Source organism: Daktulosphaira vitifoliae, unplaced genomic scaffold, assembly GCF_025091365.1.
Source record: "Daktulosphaira vitifoliae isolate Bord-2020 unplaced genomic scaffold, ASM2509136v1 Scaffold_3, whole genome shotgun sequence".
NCBI classification, from domain to species: domain Eukaryota; kingdom Metazoa; phylum Arthropoda; class Insecta; order Hemiptera; family Phylloxeridae; genus Daktulosphaira; species Daktulosphaira vitifoliae.
Window position 1 is genome coordinate 26,221,142 of NW_026099574.1, and position 22,865 is coordinate 26,244,006.

Below are 22,865 nucleotides of genomic sequence, written 5' to 3' on the forward strand. Positions count from 1 at the left end.
TAACCATTAAGAAATTATTATTTTATAGTGATTTTCAAATGTGGTATTCTATAGTGTATATGATTGAAATTCAATTGACCTTCAATCAAAAAATATTAGATTATTTTTAAAATATAGCTTCTTTTATATGCAATAAAAATGCATAAATTGCAGTAAAAACGAATAATCAATAGTAAACAAATAGCCTTAGTATTGTAAAACATTTTTAATGAGCGTCACTTGCTAAAAATGTAATTTAAATTTACACTTTTTCATTTACAAAACGACCATTAATTTCAAGTTTTTTGTTATAAAAATTTAAGTAAACTAATCTTATAAACAGTATTTTTTATTTAAAAGACAGTACATCGAGAAAAAAATACCACTAGTTTATCGTCCCGCTATTAAAATACTAAAACACAATACGACTATTTTTGGTTTCGACATGTATCAGCAAATTAGAGGCGATCTAAAAAGTAAAAAAAATGATAATTTTATAACAGTTTTAATGATAAAAATGATAATTGGTTTGAATAAATAATAAAAAACGAAATAAACTCGTGAAATTAAAAAAATATCACATTATCTGTAGGTTTTCCAGTTTTTCTCGTTATTTAATCGTTTAAACTAAAAATAAACTGTATCACAGAACTCCCAGTAAAATTTCAATACAAATTGATGGGTCACACTAAAGTGAAATTTTTTTCCAACTTTGAACCCAAAGTTCTGGGGAGGACACGAAAGTTACAAAAAATCGATTGACCACTCAATTTGTATGAGAATTTCGTGGGAAATACTGTTGTGATTATTATTTTTTATTAAAACAAAATTTAAAGTGTGGGAACCGGAAAACCCCCAATTTTGGAGATAGGAAATTTTAGTTTTCGATTTCGCTATTTTTAGGTCCTACTGAATATCATCCTACTATTCATGACATAGCATTTAGTAACACCCTGTATATCTTAAATTAACGATAATTTAATATTCTTTATTATGTAAAAAAAAATTCGGACTTTATTTTGTCTTCACTGTGAAAACATCAAAGTTAATAAAAAAATATACGATTTTTGTAAAATAATTCTTTTTTATATTTTTAACTTTATAATGCTATAACTTATTGAAAAGTGTATGGATCAACACAATTTTTTAATGAGAAATAATAATTATATCCCTTTTTCATTCGACATACTTTATCTTAATCAGGATATAAATAGGAAATAGGAAATATAATAGGGAAAAAAATATTGAAATTTACCGATTTTAAAATTGATATATTATTTGGGATTTCCTTCATTTACAGGGAATGTCGGCATGTTTGGACAGGCTGACCAACTGCCTAGCGTCACAGAAGGGATCGGTGCTGCCTACCAGGCTGAGTGGGCATGAGGGTTGCTTGTAGTGTCAACGAAGGACGGAACAGATATTCTTTTCTATATTTCATATTTATATATTTGTTGTTTCGTTTTTTTGTTATAAGTTATTTTCTTAATAAAGCAAGTTGGTTTGTGTTTGATCATTCATTATAACTAAGATTGTTTTTATTTTATTGCATAGAATAAATTTGTCTATAATAGACAAATTTATAAATAACACAACATTATTGATAATTACATTTAGAGCAATTCTAAATAAATAAACTGCACGAGTTCACCTGCGCACAGCTACGTTAGGCATAATTCACGTCATCAGAAAGAAATAATTAGAGTATGGTGCCTTAACTATATATAATTATTTCCGTTTTATAGTCATCGTTGTCGGCGCACTGCGGTGGTCGATTGACGTCTAGGGCACTCGTGCAAGGCGGTACTCTACTGTTATGTGCCATCTGTACTCTGTGGATACCACGACATATTAAAGGCTATTTGCGCAATATTCACAGATTAAGCTACACGACGTGTAACGCATATAGTATTAATTGTTTAACCTAACATGCAGTTAGGTTATGACGATATTTGATATATTTTACACATGGTAGAGCTTCATACTCTGTTAATAATATTTTATGATTACAGTCCACTCACGAGTATTAACAGGAAATAAGTAGAATTTTTAAATTTTTAGGGTAACATCTTCAACTAGATACGATTTTTGATTTTTTTTGACTATTTGTTGAAAGAAATCGGTCGATAAAACCTGAGAAAAAGTGGCGACAGACATAAAAAAAATCACATCATAGTAAAATTATAAAAGCGTTATCTAAGATATGTTGGATTTTTAATTAAATAAGTGTGATTGTTAGGTCCGCTCGTAGTTTGTTATCAGTTATTGTTCAGTTAGCGTACGGCTTTCTAACGTGCAGTACNGTATAGTTCATACAGTGTATAAAAATAGCGAGGGGTCAGCTTATCGTTACTATACTGTTGATCAACCGTTCTGTCACGAGTATCGATGGTAATATAAGTAAAGCGGCCCCTATACGATCAATAATACTGAATCAATTAAATTGTGTCAATATTTTGTGCAATATTTATTTGCCCTAAACCTCTCAATATTATTGTCCAATATTCAATTGAAAAATATTCATTACCTATGTAATCTCCTATTATCATAGGCGTATATTTAATGTATGTTTACAAAGGCGTAGTGACATTTACCATCAATTTATGTAATATTATAAATTACCACTGTTTTAAAAATGTATCTAATTGATAACCCATAACCACTATTGCGTAATTAAGTACAATATCACATGCTAACGTACAATAATATTGTGTATTGTACAATAAATTTCCAACCCTGTTTGATTTCTTCAATATATTGTACAATCCTTCAATATCTATACTAAACTTTCAATAATATTGTGCAATATCAATTATTGTTCAATATTATTGATCGTGTAGGGGCCGCTTAAGTTGACCTTCTACTGTCTCCGTGTTGATTACCCGCGATATTCATGTATTGTTAATTTATTATAAACGTAATTTACATTTATTAATTTACTATATACTAAAAGTCGATGTCCTAGTTCTTTATAATTAAGCACCTTATAGACTTATTAGTATTATTACATAAGTTCATGTTTCATAAATCTAATAGTAAAAATAATAATAAATAAGTGCATTTATTATCAAATATCCTAACAAGGATTATCCTCTAATGCTAGTCTTAATAATCAATAAATTTAATAATTTACGCAATATTGATGTATCAAAATAGATGATTCAAAATTAACGTAACAATAATTAGTAATAATTTGATATGCGTAGGTGGTCTCTTTTAAACTAGGTCAATGTCTTCAACTAGATTAAATTCGAGTTTTTTCAGTGGTGGATTCAGGGGGCGCTTGTTCCTTCATTGGACTGTAATCGCCTATCGAGGAAACACATGCTCTCCACACATAAATAAAATTAAGTTAATTTATAATAAAATAAAATAATTAATAAAACGCAGCTCACTATATAAATACAATTATAAAAAAAGAAAACGATATCCTGTCTCCGAAGAGACCCATCCTATGGTTTGGATGCTTCTACAATGAATCGTGTAGACAATTCGGTTTTGATATTAAACGTCTTCATTTTTTTAAACTAAATTATATTATATGAGTATAGTATTTAAATATTCGTTGTAGTAGTATATTCGATACACTAATAATTTGAAATAATATTTGTTAGTGGTATTTACTTATTACTGGTGAAATCATAGAAAAATGAATAAGACATATCATGCGCACTAATTTGATCGAGCACACTTCTTATTCATTTTACTATGGGTAAAATAGTGATATCTGTTTATCACAAAATAACCTTGTTATCAGCAATAATACATTTTTATACCAACATACATTAAAACCCAACCAAACCCAACCCAACCCAACCAAACCAAACCAAACCGACAGATCTTTGTTGTGTGTATGATTGGTAAATGCGTGTAATATATGCTTTTTGTTATTATGTGTCTACATCTATCGGTTAGAAAAAGCGTTATACTCTATTAAATATTGGTAACCGAAGGGTAACCAATATTTGTTAGTGATAAGAAGTTGGTGGACCACGAATTGGTAGCTTCACACTCGTATTTATATTACATTTAATGAGTAATTTGATGTGCTTTATCAATTGCATTTAATTTTGCAAAATAATATATTATTGAGTCATATATTAGTAGTACGTTTTACGTTTTAGCGTTGATTAATAACAGTATAACTATGTTATCCAGTAAATTGCCGCGCAATTTGATTAAGTTTAACAGCGTTCCAATACTCTTCTATCACAAAAATGTAAGTATTTAAAAATTCCTAATATGTATGAATTTTAAGATTTTAAATTTTGATTGAGGTTAGCTAAGCTATTAAAAATATTAAATATTGGATATTTATATACACTTTATGAATTATGGCAAAGATATAATTTTTTAATGTATTATGTGTATTTCTGTTTCTTTCTGTATAATAAGACCTATCAAATATAATAATATAAAGCATGTGTAAAAATTAAGCTTCTGTAGGCTATAAAAGTAATTATTAATCCAAAATTGCTGTTTAGCATGTTGGACAAACCTTGAACAAAATGAATGGTTAAATAGATCTATGGGATACTAAATATTATTAGTGTCAATTATCAACAAAAAAGTTTTTAGCTGTATGGCCTGCCTCCAATATTTTTCTGGTGGTCGATCTACTTTCACTAAAACTTATGTGAAATTTGTCTAGAAATTTATTAAGAAATTTACGATATAAAAAACATTAGAGACTATTATTCAAAATAATAAATTCTTGCAGTAAGTTAAGTGAAAAAAATCTTTGTATTCAACTTGTAAAATTTTTTCTGTTAACTGGTTCTTCTATGATAATATTTTTTAAATGTTTTTGAAAGTTATTTTTAGTAATGACCCTTTTTAGCTTTTTGCAAGAGTTTGATATGATTGATACTCAAACATTATACATCTTTACTCCATAATTCAGTTAGAAATATGTTATATCTTGGATAGCACATTCCTGACCAAATTTTATAGGCTATTTTTATCTAATTTTTTTAGATTAATTGGAAACTGATTGGTTTTTAAACCATGTTTATAACTTAGTTTTTTTAAGTTTCTGAATGATTATAACCAAAAATTTGTTTGTCAATGTGGAAAAAATATTACCTCATAATTACTAAAATCAGAACATATAACTAAAAATATTTTTGTGGATAATTAATGCTATTATAGTATTTCATATCCAACAGAAGACCAAATAACCATATTTCGTTTAAAAAGATAAAAAAAATAAATAATTTGCTCAACTTGTAAAGTTTAGGATAGTAATTACTTTATAACCAATAGAATTATGGAATCATAAAATTTTGGATGTGTCATATATCATTTTATTTGATTATGTTTAATATTATGACAAGGTACTATACTGTAGCTGTAGCAGAAACTAATTGTGTATAGTATTTAATAGGTTACATCATTATTATTTTAAGTGAAAAATTAATTTATTTTGAATATTTAGGTTATTGATCATTATGAAAATCCCCGAAATGTTGGTTCATTGAATAAAAATGATAAAAATGTTGGTACAGGTTTGGTTGGTGCCCCTGCTTGTGGTGATGTTATGAAATTGCAAATTAAAGTTGATGATGCAGGTAAAATTGTAGATGCTAAATTTAAAACATTTGGTTGTGGTTCTGCAATTGCATCAAGTTCACTAGCAACAGAGTGGGTTAAAGGGAAAACAGTTAGTATATTTTATATTAATTTTAGAATTACAATTTAACATTTTTTTTTAATATAAGGTTGATGAGGCACTTTCATTAAGAAATACCGATATTGCTAAAGAACTATCTTTACCTCCAGTAAAACTTCATTGTTCAAGTAAGTATTATTTTAAATATTAAATGTATTAATAATAAAGTATTGTATATATTAATGAACATAATATATCAATCTTCTGTGCTTTCTAAATTATATGTAACTAAAATACCATGGGTTACATACATTTATGTATTAAGGATATGAAAACATCGCAAAGAGGATCATATCTTGATAGAAGTTATTTTGAAATAAATAATTTCAAAGTTTTAACATTCCATAAGAGTTACTTTGTTTTATTATTTATATTAGGTTTAAACTAACTTTTATGTATTAATTTATCTATGTATCTCTGATTTAGATAGAGAATAATGAACTATGTAAAAATATCAAATATCACAAATTTTGATATATGTCCCTGTTACAATCATAGTGTGATATGTGCCTATCATTTATACATTTTTATTTGTTAAATTATTCAAGACGTTTTATAGAATAAAAAATCTCTGAAGCAGCCATTGAATACATTTATAGAAGGTTTTTATTATAAGCAAATGTTAATCAAAGGACTGATTTTCGAAGCATTAAAAAAGTTTTTGGATGTCACAAGTCATGGAAAACTGAAAATTGGTTAAATTAAATAAAAAACTGAATCTACATTCCCACATTAATTTTTTAAAGATATATTTTTTCCTTTAAAGATAAACTTAATGAAAAACTGTAAAATTAGATTTTTTAAGTGCTTATAGCTTTTTTTTTTTTATTGATTTATCAAAAATTACCAAGTGCAGATTTATATAATTTTATCATGTTTAATTTGAAGTATTATTCATCTCTCTATCATTACTCAGTCCGTTAGAATCTGTGATATCCTTAGACATGCTTACCATTATATTTTTTTAAATTATTTATGTGGTGCAGCTTAACTGAACTTGTCAAAATTAATTAACTACTAATATTTAAAATATTTTTTACTTATTCACCTTTTTAAATTTTTTTTAATTTACAAAGATTTGTCAGTAGTACTTTAATTTATGTTTAAGTAAATTTATAAATGATGATAAAACAATGAATTTATTTAAAGCTAAACATTATAATGATATTTTAATTATCATTATTAATAGGCATCATGATAATAAACATTTTAGAAAATAAGATTTATAAAATATTTTAGCCTCTCAAAAAAATGTTAGCGAGGTTTGCTACATGAACCTATATTTTTAAAAGTGTGGGTCATTGGCTTTTAAAATTGAACTTTAGATATCTTTCATAAGTAATTTTAATCCTAATGAACTTATCTGATTATTGAATTACTTACTCTACTTATTTTTGTCATACTAATTTTAAATCATATGCTTAGTGTTAGCAGAAGATGCTATAAAAGCAGCCTTGTCAGATTACCGTATTAAACAACAAGAAAAAAAAAAAAAAGAAGATGAAAAATAATACCTTACTTTTTTTATTAATTGATTTTAGTAGTAATATTTTTTGTTAACTATATATATGTATAGATATATATAAAGTAATATTCACATAAATATTCATGTATTTACAAATATATACATGAAAATTATATAAATTATAAATTGCATAGTTAGAATCATTCACTTGTTTTTTACATTCTTTAAATATATTATTTTTGATTATTATTATACAACCAGTTTTCTTATTCTTCCTCGCCCCTTAATCCTAACTACCTGGGGTCAGCCATTCTTATCCTAAACTCATACTCTATACAGGTGATTTTTTTATCATAACCCACTCAATTGCTTGCAGAATAATAATAATTTAAACATTTTTTTTTTTTATTATCTTTAGTTACACATTATTCTTGAATTTTTAACTATGCAATACTTTTTAAGTTCATCCCTTATGCCTTGTAAAGGGGTCAACTTTGTTTTTTTAAATGGTAATATATATTTTTAATATAATTTAATTCGTTTATTAGATATAATCATTTAAAGTTTCAAATTTTTGAGTTAATATACAAGTATATTACTCAAGGGATTACAAATATAGGTAGCAAATTGATTTTTTATGACATTGCTGTCATAGTCATGGATTGTTTATTATCAATTATAACTATTAATAGATATACTTTTTGTATTGTCAGTTAGTGTATTTATAAACTCACAACAATATACCTTACTATCATTGATAATAACAATACTGTGAACCTGCTAATATCGATTTCATAAAAAATCAATTAGCTACCTGTATTTGTAATCCCTTGTGTATTATACCTGTATATTAACTCAAAAATTTGAAACTTTAAACGAATTAAATTATATTAAAAATTCAAATGCCATTTACTATTAAATTAAAAACTCAAACATTTTATTAAATTAAAAATATATGTTACCATTTAAAAAAACAAAGTTGACCCCTTTACAAGGCATAAGGGATGAACTTAAAAAGTATTACATAGTTAAAAATTCAAGAATAATGTGTAACTAAAGATAATAAAAAAAAAAAATGTTTAAATTATTATTATTCTGCAAGTAATTGAGTGGGTTATGATAAAAAAATCACTCTGTATACTTTGTCTTACTTCTACTTATCCTTAAACCCTTTTCTTCAAGATCTGATCTCCACACCTCTAGCCTTTGATTAATTTCCTATTTTCAACTATTAACACTATATCATCAGCAAACAACATGCACCATGGCACTTCTTGTATTTCTTTAGTAATTTCATCCATCACTATAGAGAATAAGTAAAGGCTTAAAGCAGAACAACCTTGGTGCACTTCTACTCTTACCCGAAAACCTTCTGTTACTCCTCCTGTGCTTTTTACCCTAGTACAAGTGCTATCATATATATCTTCTATTATATTAATGTACCTTTACAACCAGTTATTTATTCAATTTTTTCATTAATATGTAAGTGTCCCATACAATTTATAGAATAATTAATTACTTTAATGTATTTTTTCTTTTTTACTGCGTATAAACATTAATTTTTAATATTCTCATATTAAGTTAAAATAAAATTTAATTCACAAATTGAAATAATTCTATATTCAAAGTGATCTGTATAATATTTATGCTTAAGAAGCTAAAACTTATTAGTATCAAAAACTAAACTTTATCGTAACATAGTTAGTTTTTATTAAAAAAATAAACTATTATTATATTTTGTTTATCTGCACATTTGATTTATGTATATTTTTTTTATAGACTATATAGTATACTAACTCCATTTATTTTAAATTTTTTAATTTACTTCATAGACTTAAAAATTGTTTTTTTAAAAGAAAGTAATATAAAATATTTGGTCTCTATGATATAGATGTAAGGTATAATAAGATAGCTTTATTTAATATAATTTTTTTAACTGAACATATACATAAAACATAATTAACCTAAGAAAATTGATTTTTAAATCATGTAGAGCTCAAATAATATTTAAAGTTAAATTATAATTGCTCTAAACTAAGCTATCTTCACACAATTGTAGGTTATACATATATGTACATCATTTTAGTTTATATACATAAAAATTTTATTTAAGTAAAAATAAATATTATAACATGATCTTTAAATTATAATTGTAGGTTATTAAGTAAATTAGTTAAAAGTTATCATTTTTTCAACATATAATTCACAATATGCCTCAATAGAATAATTCACCTAAAATAATAATAAATGAATCAATGAATTAAAGATTAAAATAATCTATAATTATTAAATAATATCAATCAATTCAGATTTCTTGTAAGAAATGCCAACAAACATTCATACATTGTAGTAAAATAAAATAATTTCTTGGATATAAAGACTCCTAACTCTTTTATAACATTTTCCTTAATTTTTTTAATCTACCAAAATAATTAGTTACTAATTAATGTAGATTTATTTATGCATAAAATATATGGATAAAAATAAATTATACATATTAACATTATTATTTTGGAGTTTTAAAATATGTAGAAATTAATGGCATTAAACAGAGATCAGTTTATAGAAAACCACTTCAAATACAAATACTCAAACTGAAATCAAATATTATGATTTTTATATACTTTGAACTTTGATAATTAATCTAAGTTCAGATTTAACAGCTTCAGTCATTAATAGTTAATCTTTTTTCTTTGGCTTTTTTGGATTACGACTCCTAGATTTGGCTTTACATAAAGGACATATTGGAGCATTGCGATGTATTTGTTGATGACATGATAAACAAGATTTCATTGGTGGTGGTTGTTGCCTGAAATATTAATTTATAATAGTTATTGTAACATCTTTAATGAAAACAACATTTAAATGTTTTTTTTTCTGGCCGAGAATTAAGTAATTGAATAACTATTACCTTACTTTACATAATTTCATTTATAAAAAGTCAACATAAACTAGATAAATATGACAAGATAAAAATTTTTCTAAATTTTCTGTTGATGATAAAAGAAGTTATTTTAGTTTTATTGTATTTTCTTATAATAATAATTTACTAGCAGGTTTTTTCAAATAAAATTGTTATTTTTTAAAAAGTACTTTAAATTTTGAAGACTATATTTTTCTAATAAAATATTGTAATACTAACCTGAATGTTGGTGGTCCAGGAATAGGTGGTATTGGTCTTGTGTCAACAGATGTACCATTAACCATTTTACTACTAGTAGCTAACTGTTGTAAGGGTGAAGACTGAACAGCAGCTTGAGATCCTAGGAAAGCAGCAACGGCTGCTTGAGCATGTTGATGAGCTTGAGAAAAATTTAATGGTACATTATCTCCACTATGCCAATCAGAATTATTTGAAGCAGATACAGCAGGTTTTAATTGCTTATCAAAATAATTTTGCACAAAAAGACTAGAAAAAAAAGTTAATTAAATTTTTTTAAATAAAAAAAAAATGATTTGAGATATTGAATAATACAACCTTTAACAATTTACATTAAAAATGAATGATATAAGTAAAACATTCATTGTCTATCACAAGTTGAATAAATGTCACCTCTAAATTGATATTTTTCTTAATTATGAGAAAAACGTATTTTTTAAGTACAGCTTAGAAATAGTAGTGGATAGGAGAACCACAGAAGCTATTTATATATACTATTAAAATTAGTGATGATTAAAAAATAAAGTTTTTAAAAATGATCAAATGGTAAGTCTTGCCCATCTTGAATTTTATTTGTATGTAAAATGGAAGTGATATTTTGTAAAAATATGTATAATTTAGTCAAATTATATTATTAATTAAATTTAAAGCTATATTTAATATTTAAAAAATGTATTAAATTTAAAATATTGTATGCTACCGACCAGTAATGTTTCAAAACACAGCTATTATTATTAAAAAACTCCAATAAATAGTTTTATATATAAATGTGGAATTTTGAAAAAATACATATATAAAATATTTCTATAATTATTAACAAAATATGCACTAAAAAAAACTGAATACTGAGTTAATTATAACCGATTGATTATTACATGATTTAAATAAATTGTTTTCTTTTTTGTATTTAGGAGTTATCTTTTGAAGTGGATTTTTTTTTTAAAGTAAAATTGAGTTTTTTTCTTTTTTTCCTTTCTTGTTTGTCTTTAATTCTTCTATTTCTTTTATCATTTATTTTTCAAAATTACTGTTGTTTTCTAAAATTCTATCAACAAGCATACCATTGGCTTACTACTTTAACTATGGAGTTGAATATAATATATGTATATTATATAATACATATAAAATAACATATTTTTCATAAATATCTACCAGTAATAGATTCTTGCAAGAATAAAGTGGCTCTGAAATATTTGTAAATTCTTGAAGTTTAAGTAGTCTCAACTAGTGATAGGAAATATTGAATAGTAACTATGGAACTATTCGATAGTAGTCCACTATTCGAACTATTTGAATAGTAAAAATATTCGATAGTTACACATATATTCAAATATTTATAAAAACTATTCGATAGTCTATTCGAATATTTAAAAAAATATTTGATAGCCTATTCGAATATTTTTTAAAATATTTGAAAATACCCATCACTAATTTTTTTTATTATTAATTGTATCCTATTTATAATCGTAGTACCCTGAATAAACAGTTTTAAAAAATCTTATTTAGTCGTTAGTGTTATTAAAACAGCAAAACTATAAATCTGACTATAATTTTACATAAGACCAATGTTTTAAAAAATTTAACTTGACATATTTTATTTTACGAAACATTTTGTTGTAAAATGATTATTTCGAGAATTAAGAATGATTTATATTCAAAAAATGAATTTTAGCAAATTATTTTTTTATTTAATTTTTTTGAGCAAGTAAAAATAATTTTAGAAAATTTTTGTGAATATAATTTTAGAAGAAAATATTAAAATCTATAATTTATATTCTATACATTGTTACGCTAAGTGTTCAATAATTAAACGACTAATAAAAATAGTTCATATAATTTTTAAAGAGGAGCAGTATTTATTGTTGTCGCCACTTTTACAAACGTAAAAATTTAAAACGTGCTGTTCTCTTTATCGGTGTTATGCCTTTATATGACAAAAGAGCAGGTAATGCTAGACTAAGAACAGTATACAAGGTATTAAGTGTAAAATAAGACTTTAGTATTTACGAATACTTCTGTTGCGCATAGAACAAACCTTTCCGATAAAACTGAAAATATATCATTAGTCATCGGAAAAAAGAACTGCTTTTTAATTTTCAACCATATTTATCAATTTTTACCAACGACTCACAAACTAAAAATAAATAAAATGGTACTTTTTACTGTAATTAATTGTATAATAATTTATTTTAAGTATTCATTAATTATCTTCTTATTATAATTAAGTGTACTTAATAAATATTTTAGTTAGAACTAATCGAATATTTTTTAAAACTATTCGATAGTTTATGCTAAAAACACTATTCGGCTGTAAAAAAACAATTCGAATAGTATTTGATAGTTTTAAAAAACTATTCAATACTATTCGATAGTTCAAAATATTCTAAAATGCCCATCACTAGTCTCAACTACTGAAGTATTTTTCCCACTTTATTTCAATTTTGCTAATCAATCCTAGTGAAATCTTTTTTTCTCTCTTATATTCTACTAGTTTACCATTTAGTATACATATATATATATATATATATATATTTTGTTTCCTATTTTAGCTATACAATGTTGTGCTCATCCCATAATTTCATATATAACTGTTTTTAATTAAAATATTTATTTTTTTGTGAAAGGGTTAACAAGAATTATTACTTGACATCATATTTCAAATAATGACAAATCTGAAATAGAAATTTCTATTATTTCATGTGCGACAATCTTGTGAGGTTTTGCTATATACTGGATTCAATTTCATAAAAAAATCAATAATATATATTGAGCATTTGTCCAGTGTAAAATTTATTAAAATACAGTTGGGTTTCTTACCAACAATTGTTCCTTTAACCAAAAAATTAAGTTCCGATATTGATGGTCATTTTTGAATATCATTTTCATTTTGTATAATTTCATTAGTTGAATTTTATTTTAACTATTTTTATGGTTTATTTGTTATAAAAAATTTGTTTGTAATTATAGCTGTTGGATTTGTTGCTTGGATAACTGCATTTATTTAGTATTATTATTTATTTAAGTATTATTTAGCAAATTTTGTTTAATATGGATTATTTTAAAAATATGTGTTTACTCTGAAATATTGAATATTATTTTTGGCTTCTGTTTTAATATTGTTACATATATTAATTTCTTGTTATTAAATAAATCAGCTGTAAACAATTTCATATTTGGTAATCTTGAATAAGAAAAATTTTTCATCGTTGAATTAACTTTTTAATACCCAGTAAATACAAATCTGAATTGAAGATATTTTTATCGTAATTTGTCACATTAGTATTTACAAAATTATTTCATACCCATTTTTCTTTGTTGCTAGTCCTTGTTATACTTTTGATTTTTGTATATATCTTTTTGGTATTTTATTTTTTTACTTCGTTATTTTTACTAATTAATTTTTTTGTTAATATTTAACACAATAAAATAAAATTTCGCCAGCAGTTTTATCTGACACATGAGTTAATGTGTATGCATGTTACATGACAACATAGCAGTAGATTCTTTGTGTACTGCATAAATCGATTAAGTCTTTGACTGTAGTTAATATTTATAATTTTGATTCATTAATGTGTATGAAACATACACGTGACAGATGCAGTCGAATTTTTTAATTTATTTAACTTTATTTAAGAAGCTTTTCATCAAAAATATTGCTAGTACAAAATTGATTGTATATTTTTCATATCATATTATTAAACTAAAAATAGTGATTCAAATAGGGTAACAATATGCTTCTTTATAAACATTTTAAATTTTAAATAGTTTCTAAGAAAATGAATGTCATATCCTTAATCAATCACCCTTTTTTAATGGAAAAAAAAAAAAGAACTATTTTTATGGTTAGTAATTTCTTCAGTAAGTACTTATATATAGTATTAATAGTAAAATATAAAATATTACAAACAAATACACCTGAAGTTAATAGATAAAATAAAAATTACTTAATAAAAAGTTGAATACACATTATTATGTATTATTTTTATGAAATCACTTAATCATACTCAGTGTAACATTTAAGAAGGATAGATACCACTTTAACTAAATCTATCATTTTTTATTTTTAATATTTATTTAAGTTATATATTATTGATTTTTAATATTGATACAAAACTATATTTTAGGAAAACTTCTATTTAATTTCTTTCTTTAAGTATTTAATACTTTTAAAATGTATTATTTTAATTTTAGATTAAATAAATATAATTACTTATTAAATGTTTATACTATATCATCAATAAATTCATAAATATAATAATTTAGAACTTACTCAGGTCTGACAAGATCTCCCTCTTCTTCATGAAGTTCTGGTAATCTTTCAAGACCTAGGAGATCTCTTCGCATTCGATCAATATCCATTTTTAGAGGTTTATATTCATCATGTACTTGTTTAGCTCGTTCCATAGAGCGATTTCTAGACTCTTCTGCTTTTTTAATAACACCTTCCATCTAAATAAAAATAATATTTTAAAACCATAAATAAATTAATATGTTGAACAAAAAAATAAAAATAAATAACTGCATTTATATCTGCATGTATTTGTCTAAGTTCTTCTACATGAGCCATTTTTTCTTGTAAGAGAAGTTCTAATTCTTTTCGATATTCATTGAGACATTTATCTTCTTGGTCACTAGCTTCGATTTCTTTCAAAATATTCATTTTAAGAGACTCTAATTTTTCAGTTTTATCCCTAAAAGTTATTAAAATTTTAATCAATTTTTAGATAGAAGTTAAAGAAATTCAAAAGTAGTTTCAACTTTTACAGAGAAGGGCAATTCTTAAAAATTTTTTAGTATTTTCATTTTAATAAACAAGAATAATAATAAAACATTATTAATAAAAATAAATAATACAATTTAATGTTAATCATTTACAATTAAGAAAATTAAGAATTACACTTAAGAATAACAAACGGAAAACAGTACGAAAAACTATTAGAGAAAAAAGGAAAAAAATGGATTGGCCATATAATTTTATTTTATAAATACCATATTGTTCTCAAGTATAGTTAAAAAACATACATATATAACTATATATTAAGAATAATAAATATATGATTTTACCATACACTAAGTAAAATAAAATGTAAAATCATAATCTATAAAAGATTTATAGTACACACATATAGTTTACAATATTTCATATATTATAATTAAGTAAACATGTAAAAGTAGGTAGCAAGAAATGGTACCATAAAGCAGTTTAGAAAGAAAAGAGATATTAAAATTTTTATGGGGAGAAGATAAAAAGGTCAAGTTTAGTTTTATCTAATTGTTATTCAAAGTATGGAAATTATTAATATTTGAGGATACTTTAAATCCTATAAAATGAAGAAATTTCAATTTTTTCAGCTTGAGAAATTAAATAGGAGCTCTATATAAATCCATATTCTAAAATTGAGCGAACCAAGGCAAAATAAAAAGTATATATTATTAAATGAAGAAGATCTAATTAAGATCCTATTGTCCTATTTCACTGTAACAGATATACTCAGTACAGGTTACATTGAAAAATAACAAGATTACAAAACAGAATCAACAATAAATAATGAGAATTGCCAAATTTATAATTAAAATTTATTTTATTTTCTGACCTACAGAATGAAATTATTAAATTCATTCTGTATGATGTTGCAATCAAGTTTACTTGTAATTGTGAAATATAATTTAAGGTCATCGGCAAAAAGTTTGTAATTGCATAAATAAAATCAGGAAACCAAATCCATTAGGAAAATTAGGAATAATCGATGAGTGACCTCTTTGTGGAATTCCAGATATAACAAAAAACTTAGAGGATACGTGAACATTAATTTTTATGTATCAATCTGAAACCTATTGATTAGAAAAAGAAAGATGTTTAAAGATTCGGAAAGATTAGGCTCTAGGAGTTTTTCAAGAAGTTTTGGAAGAGATGAAATTTATAAGATAGGCTTATAATTAGATATATTGTTTTCTACACTATTTATGTGTTTTGGAATAATATAACAAAGCTTTCAGAAGAATAGGAAATATTCACTATTGAGAGACTAATTAGAAATAAAAAGTATTGGGATGGATAAGGCATACTTATAAGATTTCAGTAACATTTCTAAAACTCCATCCGAATTAGGTTTAGGATTGGAACTTAAAGTATCTATACTTAAAGTATTTCAGAGATAGAAAATTGGATATCAGGTAAATCAAATATGTTGGATCGATGGATACTGAGGCTATTTAAATTTGGAGTTTTGTTAGAAAATAATGTAATCTAAAATAATCTTTAAATAAGTTTGCTACATTAGTTTTAAACTACTGTTTAATATCACATTTGAATATACATTATTATAATTTTTTTAAATTATTTATGGAATTATTAATTCTAAAGGATTTTGGGTTATGAGAAAAGAAAAATTGAATGTTATTAATATAAGATTTATAATTTTAATTTAGACTGTAGCTTACAAAAATCTCTCAATTTAAAAAATTCATTGTAATATTTACAATAATTTGTAGTTTTAAACAATTAATGAATTTTTTTTATATTTTTAAGTTTTTTACTATACTATGATGTAGAAAAAGACATTTTTAAAAAACATAAAACTTAAGAACAAATAACTTAATTGAGTCATTTAAAATATCATATAATTTATCAACTTCAGAAGATATATTTGGTTGAACAGAGAGAAGGGATTGCTAATTAATGGATCATAAGTAGGTGTTCATTAATTTATAATTACCTTTAGAAAAATTATACTCCTAAACTACTTTGTTTAAATACTAAGTTTATTTTTGGACCAATTAAATGGAGTGGAGGGTGTGATATGTTTATTCTGACTAAATGAAAATAGTGTTAGATACGGTTAATTTACTTCTATTGAAGAAAATCAGATCTAACATAAGATATTAGAACAGTGGTTTTTAGAAAAATTGAACGTTGAAATAATTGTAGTAAAGCTATACTCTTCTAGTAATTTAGATTTAATTGATTTTAAACTAAAGAGGTTAGCATGGATATAAGAGTTGATGCAATTAGTATTATGTAGATTAAAATCATCTGAAATTATAAGCATCAGGATAATTTATAGAAAGATTTTCAATGGAATCATGTAATTCTCAAAAAGGTATAAGGTAAAGCTTGGATGAATATAGCAGAATTGCAGTATTCAATTTTTATTTACAACAGTAATAATTACTGAAAACTGTTCACAATTTTTATTTGTAGAAGAGTAATTGGGAAGAAAAATGTTTGTGTTTTACAATTAAAATATCTTCACTTCCTAACATGATTACTTTTTTTTTTGGATTAAGTATAGTTTGACAAAAATAATGATAAACCATGTTCTGTCCTTATTTTCATTCTTGTAGTCACATATTTTTTTTAATAATGTCAACGATTGCCTTTGATACTGAGTGAGATCAGCAGAAATTCAAATACTTTCATATTTAGGGACTTGATATAGTTGTCATATGGACTTAAGCACTGTTAAAACATCATCATCTGAATTAAGTATAACCCAAATCGATTTAGCTTAATAGTTGGTTTACCTATGGAAACTTTGAGCTTGGTTCTAAAGAAATCCTATAAATAACTTAGTCAGTTTGATCATTTACATTAAAAATAAATAATATTGCAACATTTGGACTCATGTACTAAGTCAATATTTAAAAGATTATAAAATGAGTTTTGAAAATTACTAACATTATTGCAGATTTTGGAATGTAAGTTATCAATTTCTTTTTTTTATTAAGCATTTCCTCTTTGAGCTGTAGAAATATCAGAAGAAAGAGATTCAAGTCTATTTAAAATAGTAAATGATGTATTTTTTTGAGTAATTAACTTATTTCTTATGGACTTTTTTCAGTGTGAAGAGCTTTTTTAATGAAGACATAATGTCTATTAGTGAGGTTTCATCAGTATTCTTATATTTAGTGCTAGAAAAAAATTAGATTCAATTGATGAAGTCTAAGACAAATTTTACATTCCGTACTAAATAAATATAGATAATAGCTATTGAATCAACTATGTTGATCATGTGGACTCTGCTTTTTTAAAAAACTGAGATTATTTGAAAGTGTATAAATAATAATATGGAAGTGTACCTTTATTTGAAATATATAACCAGTTTTGAACTTTAGTAACAATAAAAGAAATACTTATCAAAAATATAATTGGCAAAAATAATTTATGGAAGAAGAATTTAATGACTTAATATGTAACAGTGCAAGAGACAAGCAAGTATTTGCGAGGGATTGAGACCCAATAGTCATTGGGCAATTATAAGGATTTTAAAAAATAAGATAATAACCAGAATTTTCAATAAAATGTACAGATGAAAATAAAATAACTGATCAAAACGAAAATACTCAGATTGTCTTTTTTCTCACGTTGTAGTAAAATTTAATGGTTTACACTGAAAAAATTACCTTATGTCTTTTAATGCATCTAGTTTTTTGAAAACTTCTTCACTTTGCACTTCTTCAGTCATATTTACTGTTTATTTTTAACAACTTGATAATATTAATATAATCTAAGAGTAAAAACAACAAAGACTCTTATAAAAATCAATAGCCAAACGCCCTGCTAATACCGCTACCACACCACAGGATGAGTATTGTCGCAGTCGCGGCTCAGAGATACCATCAGGACTCAGATATACTTACAAATAGGAGATGACCACCGGATGCGGTTTATTTGTTTACTTTTTAAAATGATAAGGGTTATCAAAGTATAGCAAATTAATTATTATATTAATAATCTATTTCATTACTTTAATAATCATAATGTAGTTTAATGCTATTTATTTTTAAATCCCCCATTTAGTTTTTACTTTTCAAATTTTAAGTTTTAAGTTTTTACTTTTATTTTTAAGTTTTATTATCAAAAAAATTATGAGCTTTAATCCTTGGCAAATTGAAAGAAGTAACCGTTGTTTCCATGGTAGTTGTATACTATTCCATGATTAGTATTGTCACTGTACGTAACCTCAGCTGATTTATTCAATCGCTAAAACAAGTTCGTGTCGTCAGCTCTGCGGACCCGCTTCTCATCCTTTATTACGTCTCTAATTTTCAGTATATACGCGTTGTAGTTTAAGTATCATTATCACAATTATTTGTATTGTCGACAATTGTCGTTCGTTTAACTAGTAAATACTCTTGGCCGACTACGTTATTATACGCAATAGATTTTTCAATAATCTCCTTTTTGTAACAAATTCTAAAACGTAAACGCCAACAATGTTGCTGTTAAATGCAAGTGGTGCATTATTATTTTTCACACTCGCATATTCGCTGGCTACTGACGTGAAATTTGTGCCCGACACTAAAGAACATTATAATATAAGTAAGTATCAAAATTAGGAAATTATCATTATTATTTTCAAAGTCAGCTATTGTTAAGCCTTTTAATTTTACTTAGTATGAATTTTTTTTTTATTCGAATTTATACTATTTGTAGTTGACTATTATTATATGGTGTTGTATTGATCAATTGGACTTTGATATACAGATAGTTTACTTGTTTATCTACATAGTGTCTGCCTATTGTGTATTTACATGACTACATATATACTGTATATAAAATAACATGACTGTTGTCTGTTTAGTTTCTGTTGACTACTCATATTGTTTTGTTCAAGGTCAAACTTTTAGTCTACAATTTGCTTTAACAATGTACATACATGAGCAACAGTTATTTTGTTGAAACAAAATGTTTCTTTGGTATTGCTATATAATTTGAGCTACTAAAAATGTTTTTGCGAAAATTTATAGTTTAAAATTTTTAGTGCTGTTTTATTGTAACAACTAGATGAAAAAAAGTATTGTTTACTATGACTAAAATGACTTCTTATTCTTATATCTAGTTTTGATTTTTATGTAAAAATGTTCTTGTTGTCCAAGACTTAAAAATAATAAAAGAAAATATATGATTTTAACTTTCTACTTTCTTTTAAAGTTGTATTTAAAGAAGTCTTATAACCCAGTTTAATTCTATGATAAATAATGAATATTTTTGTATCTGTCTACTCAACCACCAATAACTAATGTAAAGATTTTTTGACCATATAAATATTAATTTTGTAAATTTTTTTTAATTTGTTATATGGCTCTCTAAAGACAATTTTTTTTTTTAATGGGTAGGTTTCTTAGTCTGAATGATTCTTAGTAGAATCTAATTACTGAATTGATTTCTCATTCAGTATTCTGATGTCACTGAGCACTTAACCATGTTTCAAATCAGTGATAGTTTGTGTAAATTAATGCTTTCTTACTGTTTTTTTAAGCTACCAGACCTAGTTGGTGGTTGCCTTTGTTTAAAATGTGTTAAATTTTTTTTCTTATTAAATGATAATTTTGGGAAAAGGGGACATTTAATTCTATGTACTATTCTGGTTCTTTGTACACTGATTGCTTGTTGCAGGTCCGTGTTACTTGAAAATTTGTTTTATATAATAACTTTAAAAAAATCTTGATATTGAGTTATTTATTGTTATAAAAAATGTATCATAAAAAATAATTGTATATTAATGAAAACATTTATGTTATTTTTACTGCATTTATATTTACATATAATTTAAAATTTAGATTAAGTCAGTATAATAATGTAATTGATTTTTATCTTATTTTCAAAATTACTTAATAATAAATTTATGTTTTAAACTTTAGGCATTATTCCAGAACCTGAATCAACAACTAATTTATCAAATACAACAGATCCTATACCAATTACAACTCTAAAACCAACTACATCAAAACCTTCTACCTCTACAACACAAAAACCTAATATTACAACCACCACTGGTAGTCCTAATACAACTACATCAACAACTCCTACCCCTACAACACCAAATCCTAATATTACAACCACTGTTAGTCCTATTACAACTACACCTGAACCATCTCCAGAGCCAGCTCCAGCTAGAAACTGGGATGGACCTAGCTTTTTAGGTAATTTAAAGTTTCACTGTATTTTTTTTTTATATACAAATATTATAATATGATATGTATTTATGTTATTTTAGGTGGAATGGTTCTAGCTTTTGGAATTGTTGCTGTTGGCTTTGTTGGTTATAGATTTTTCTATTTAGGACGTGGTGGGGCTTACCATACATTGTGAATAATGATTATCTGATGAGAGAGAATCAAATAATAAAAAGAACAATAAGGTCTTTTCGTAAGAAATATATTAAATTTAATCATAAAAACTATATATTTGTAAAATACATTATTGATAAATGTTAATCATTTTATTTTATAGAAAGCATATTATATAGTGCTGTTAATTTATATTTATTTATGTGTATCAAGTTGAAATGCATTATTTTAAATTAATTTTTTGAAAATTGTACCTACTGTAGATGCAGTATAAATTGTTTTTCTTTTTACTTAATATGGATTAGTCAATAAAAATCTGACAAAACTGTTAATCAATAATTTTGGTGATAACTAATGTAAAATTATTTTTAAGTATTTTTATACGTATAATTAAACGCTGTAAAGTATCACTAGCTTGTTTTTAATACAGAGTATTTTCAATTTGATAAAAATATTTTAATATTTAAAAAAAAAAAATTGAAACGCTCATATAATGACATGATAATTCTTAATCAAATAAAAAATTGTTCAAATTATTAGTTTTAAAGTTCTTATTTTTAAGAATAATTGTAAGAGTGTAATAATAGTAATTCATATGAAAAAAAACCATTTTTATTGTAATTAGTGGTTTAGTTCAAAGTTATTCTAATAGTAAAATAGCCTCAGCCAGAAAAATTAGCATGAGTTGCATGTTGAGTTTTTAAATTTAATTTTACAATCAATATAATTATCACATTAACTTATTACTTTCCTAGTTAGGATAATTATTTTTATGATGCATTTGATTTCAAAAATATTGCTACCTAATGTTCTTGAAAAGTGAATTATGTCTTATGATTTGTATTCTTTTATAAATGTTCTTAACTCCAATTCTATCTAATACTAAATTATTATAATAATATGTTGTTAATTATTAATTAAGCTTCATTTGTATATCTAATCCTTGCTAGTATGGTTAAGATATCTTATTGACATATTACAAATGGTTTATTCTCATGTGTCCAATAAGCCAGACACCTATCCCCTTTACCGTTTCTAATATAAATTAAATTAAAATTGAAATATGTTTTTAATTCGGTAATTATCAATTATCTGATGATGTCTTAAAAATTAATGATATTATAAACTGTTGTCAATAACGTTTGCACCCCCCAGAAATTTTTTCTGTGCATAAACATGTACGTAAAATATCAAAGATTAATGTATTGTGATCTGTAAACAAAATAAAATTAAAAATCAATACATTAATGCGCTTACTAAATGCCCATATTTTAAATCAAAATTATCGAGGCTAGTTTAATAAGTCTTAATTATAATATTATACATTAGGCTTCATCTACCTTTTCGTCGCGAAAGCCTCTTTAGGCCATCCTCATAAATAGGCCACTGATTCTAGTAGGAGTACGCGGCTACGACAGACGTAATAAGTGCTTGCAAAAAAAATGTTACACCAGAATCGTAGTACCAAAAATATATTAAAAATTTAATTATTAAAATTAGGAAAATTCAAAATGAGA

The 22,865-nt window shown here is 24.6% G+C and overlaps 3 protein-coding genes and 2 long non-coding RNA genes across 5 annotated transcripts; 3 read left to right on the forward strand and 2 right to left on the reverse strand.

The window, feature by feature from the left end:
- Positions 1 to 334: 334 nt before the first annotated feature.
- LOC126902780 (uncharacterized) lies at positions 335 to 1,499 on the forward strand. Its single transcript, XR_007703322.1, has 2 exons — positions 335 to 455; positions 1,280 to 1,499. It is a non-coding gene; the product is annotated as an uncharacterized LOC126902780 (long non-coding RNA).
- A 1,522-nt stretch (positions 1,500 to 3,021) lies between these two features.
- Positions 3,022 to 3,579, reverse strand: LOC126902779 (uncharacterized). The gene is made up of 2 exons (XR_007703321.1): positions 3,375 to 3,579; positions 3,022 to 3,308 (listed from the first exon to the last, which is right to left on the reverse strand). It is a non-coding gene; the product is annotated as an uncharacterized LOC126902779 (long non-coding RNA).
- A 406-nt stretch (positions 3,580 to 3,985) lies between these two features.
- On the forward strand, positions 3,986 to 7,376 carry LOC126902777 (iron-sulfur cluster assembly scaffold protein IscU). The gene is made up of 4 exons (XM_050680382.1): positions 3,986 to 4,198; positions 5,417 to 5,641; positions 5,700 to 5,778; positions 7,076 to 7,376. The coding sequence occupies exons 1-4, from the start codon at positions 4,127 to 4,129 to the stop codon at positions 7,159 to 7,161; spliced, it is 462 nt and encodes a 153-aa protein (XP_050536339.1). The 5' UTR covers positions 3,986 to 4,126; the 3' UTR covers positions 7,162 to 7,376.
- A 2,407-nt stretch (positions 7,377 to 9,783) lies between these two features.
- On the reverse strand, positions 9,784 to 18,914 carry LOC126902773 (zinc finger C4H2 domain-containing protein). The gene is made up of 5 exons (XM_050680378.1): positions 18,679 to 18,914; positions 14,795 to 14,966; positions 14,546 to 14,724; positions 10,258 to 10,524; positions 9,784 to 9,924 (listed from the first exon to the last, which is right to left on the reverse strand). Exons 1-5 carry the CDS (start codon positions 18,738 to 18,740, stop codon positions 9,795 to 9,797), a joined length of 810 nt encoding a protein of 269 aa, XP_050536335.1. The 5' UTR covers positions 18,741 to 18,914; the 3' UTR covers positions 9,784 to 9,794.
- Positions 18,915 to 19,259: 345 nt separating this feature from the next.
- Positions 19,260 to 21,758, forward strand: LOC126902775 (platelet glycoprotein Ib alpha chain-like). Its single transcript, XM_050680381.1, has 3 exons — positions 19,260 to 19,597; positions 20,920 to 21,201; positions 21,276 to 21,758. Exons 1-3 carry the CDS (start codon positions 19,492 to 19,494, stop codon positions 21,368 to 21,370), a joined length of 483 nt encoding a protein of 160 aa, XP_050536338.1. The 5' UTR covers positions 19,260 to 19,491; the 3' UTR covers positions 21,371 to 21,758.
- Positions 21,759 to 22,865: the final 1,107 nt, after the last annotated feature.